At 28.3% G+C, this 2,135-nt stretch overlaps 1 protein-coding gene across 1 annotated transcript; it reads left to right on the top strand.

Moving 5' to 3' along the window:
• Positions 1-466: 466 nt before the first annotated feature.
• LOC106754290 lies at positions 467-1,415 on the top strand. The gene is made up of 3 exons (XM_014636306.2): positions 467-598; positions 734-898; positions 964-1,415. The coding sequence occupies exons 1-3, from the start codon at positions 559-561 to the stop codon at positions 1,167-1,169; spliced, it is 411 nt and encodes a 136-aa protein (XP_014491792.1). The 5' UTR covers positions 467-558; the 3' UTR covers positions 1,170-1,415.
• Positions 1,416-2,135: the final 720 nt, after the last annotated feature.

The raw sequence follows: 2,135 nt of genomic DNA, 5'->3' as shown, positions 1-2,135 counted from the left end.
ACATACTTTTCCAATTTGTTATTTGAGTATTGAAGTGAGTATAAAGTATAGATTAGATTATTTGCATAAAGTAACCTAACAATTAGTTTGGGAAATACTATATAGTTATTAGTAGGGAGTATATGGAATATCATTGTAGGTAACTCCAATATTCGAAGACGAAAATTTTGTAGAGGGAGAGAATGTAACATCTTGGATGGTTAAGTTATGGGGGAGCTTGTAGGTTTTATATATATCTAATAAAAGTTCCAGGTAATGTATTTGATTGAGATTGATTGACAATTTAGAATAAGTTATAGATGAATTAATTGTGAAAGTAGTAGAGTTTGAGACAATTCTCAAATGCGTGATCGTGTTGGAATTTATTGTTAAGTTAAAATTTGTCAAGTTAATAAAAGGCTATTCTTGGTGAATAGCAATTGTTACTGTATTAGCATCTTGTACAATACAATGAAGAAAACTATCCAGGATTTACTATTATTTTTCGTACATTAAATTGTTGGAAAAGTCATTAATAACATCAATGAAATTGCTTGCACTAGGTCGGTATTCTCCAACATGTCGAATAATTCTAACAATTCCGATGCTGGGCAGCCAGGTAAAGCTTACTTTATCTTTTCTTTAGCTTTTTCCCCTTTTTCTTTTTATAGAAGAAGAACGACCACAGTTTTTCTCCCTTATCCCTTTTTACCAAATTTAATTGCTTTTCAAGATTTCGAAATTATTTCAACAGGTGTTAAATTTGAAACCATGCTCGAACAGCTCAACCATCAGATAGAAGAAGAACAGATGAAGATTGAAAAAGAAATTATGAGTTTGAGTTACTTCAAGTTTTTTATGGACCGAATGGATGAACATCGTAACTTTATGACTAGTCTCTCTGAAAAGCTAAAGTCAGGTAAATCTTTATTTAAAATAAAAAGAATTAAATATTTTTATTTGATTGTATTTACTTGTTTTCAGTAAGGATGGTGGAAAAACAGAGGGAAGAACCAGAAGATTTGAGGAAAAAAGTACAAGAGATTGAAAACACAGTACAAGAGATTGAACACACAGTTAAACAAATCCAAAAATCGCAGGAAAACTTCCAAACGTTTGTCCAAGGAACATTGGATATGATGAGTTCAAAACTATATGAGAAAGAGGAGGACAAGGAGGAAACGAAGTGATGTTGAGATCAAAAGAGCACTTTAATATTTGCTGAACTATGTTCCTTTGTCTAAATAAGCAGTAGCTCACCTTTTCTTATTTGCTTGAGTTTTGTTTGGGGTAAAACTAAGAGAAGGAGAGTTAAAATCTTGAAGTTAACTACTAAATGTACCCCTCTAATTTTTTTTGCTTTTGATATTATCCAAAACAACTTTCCAATTTGCTAAGCATGCCTTTAATTGCAAAGTAGGAAGATTGGCCCTCAACAGATTATTCAAATTATGTGCAATCTTTTCAATATATAGTAACTATAAAGATGGTCACTAGTTATGATATTCCGAATTAAAACACTTAAGTTTTACAAAAAGGAAAAAGTCCTTCTCAAGAACTTAAGAAAATAAAAAAAAAATTCGTAAATTAGACGTTGGCTAATTTTTATAGATTTTTTCTCATCTAATTTCTTATTTTAAACTTATGTATAAACTAATTTTTGTTTATTAAAAAAATTATCTAAATATATTCAAACACTTGCAAACTTGGTTGCTAAAGAAAGATGCTAGTGAGAGAAAAATGAAAGGAAGGAGGAATATTGGAAGGAGTGGAGTGAGGGAGAAGAGGAGAAAAAATAATTAATTAAAATTATTAACAAAAGGTAAAGGATATGAAAAATATTGAAGAGTATGTCTAGCAATCTATTAACATGAATTTGAATTTATGATCTTGAAAATGTAATGTTTCTCTTCTTTTATTAATTTATATATTCAATATAAACAATCATGGAGTAAACTCTCTTCTTGTTTCTACTTTATATTGTTTTATATTTTGTCATTGAGAATAACAAGGAGTAAATTCAATAAACATTATTTTTAATAATATATATATATATATATATATATATATATATAAATAAATAAATAAAAAAAATTATTAAGACTGTATCATTGACCTTTTTATTGCTACGAAAATGACTAATATTTGTTGGAGAA

The sequence above is a fragment of the Vigna radiata genome, unplaced genomic scaffold (assembly GCF_000741045.1).
Source record: "Vigna radiata var. radiata cultivar VC1973A unplaced genomic scaffold, Vradiata_ver6 scaffold_1322, whole genome shotgun sequence".
Classification (NCBI taxonomy): Eukaryota; Viridiplantae; Streptophyta; class Magnoliopsida; order Fabales; family Fabaceae; genus Vigna; species Vigna radiata.
The sequence above is the reverse complement of the archived record's forward strand: the minus strand, read 5'-3'. Positions and strand labels throughout refer to the sequence as shown.

What these genes read in the sequence shown, in the direction of transcription:
- LOC106754290 (XM_014636306.2), top strand. Translation starts at nt 559, where the DNA reads ATGTCGAATAATTCTAACAATTCCGATGCTGGGCAGCCAG. An exon ending in TTCCGATGCTGGGCAGCCAG is followed by an intron (nt 599 to 733) that starts GTAAAGCTTACT and finishes TTATTTCAACAG; the next exon opens with GTGTTAAATTTGAAACCATG. An exon ending in CTCTGAAAAGCTAAAGTCAG is followed by an intron (nt 899 to 963) that starts GTAAATCTTTAT and finishes ACTTGTTTTCAG; the next exon opens with TAAGGATGGTGGAAAAACAG.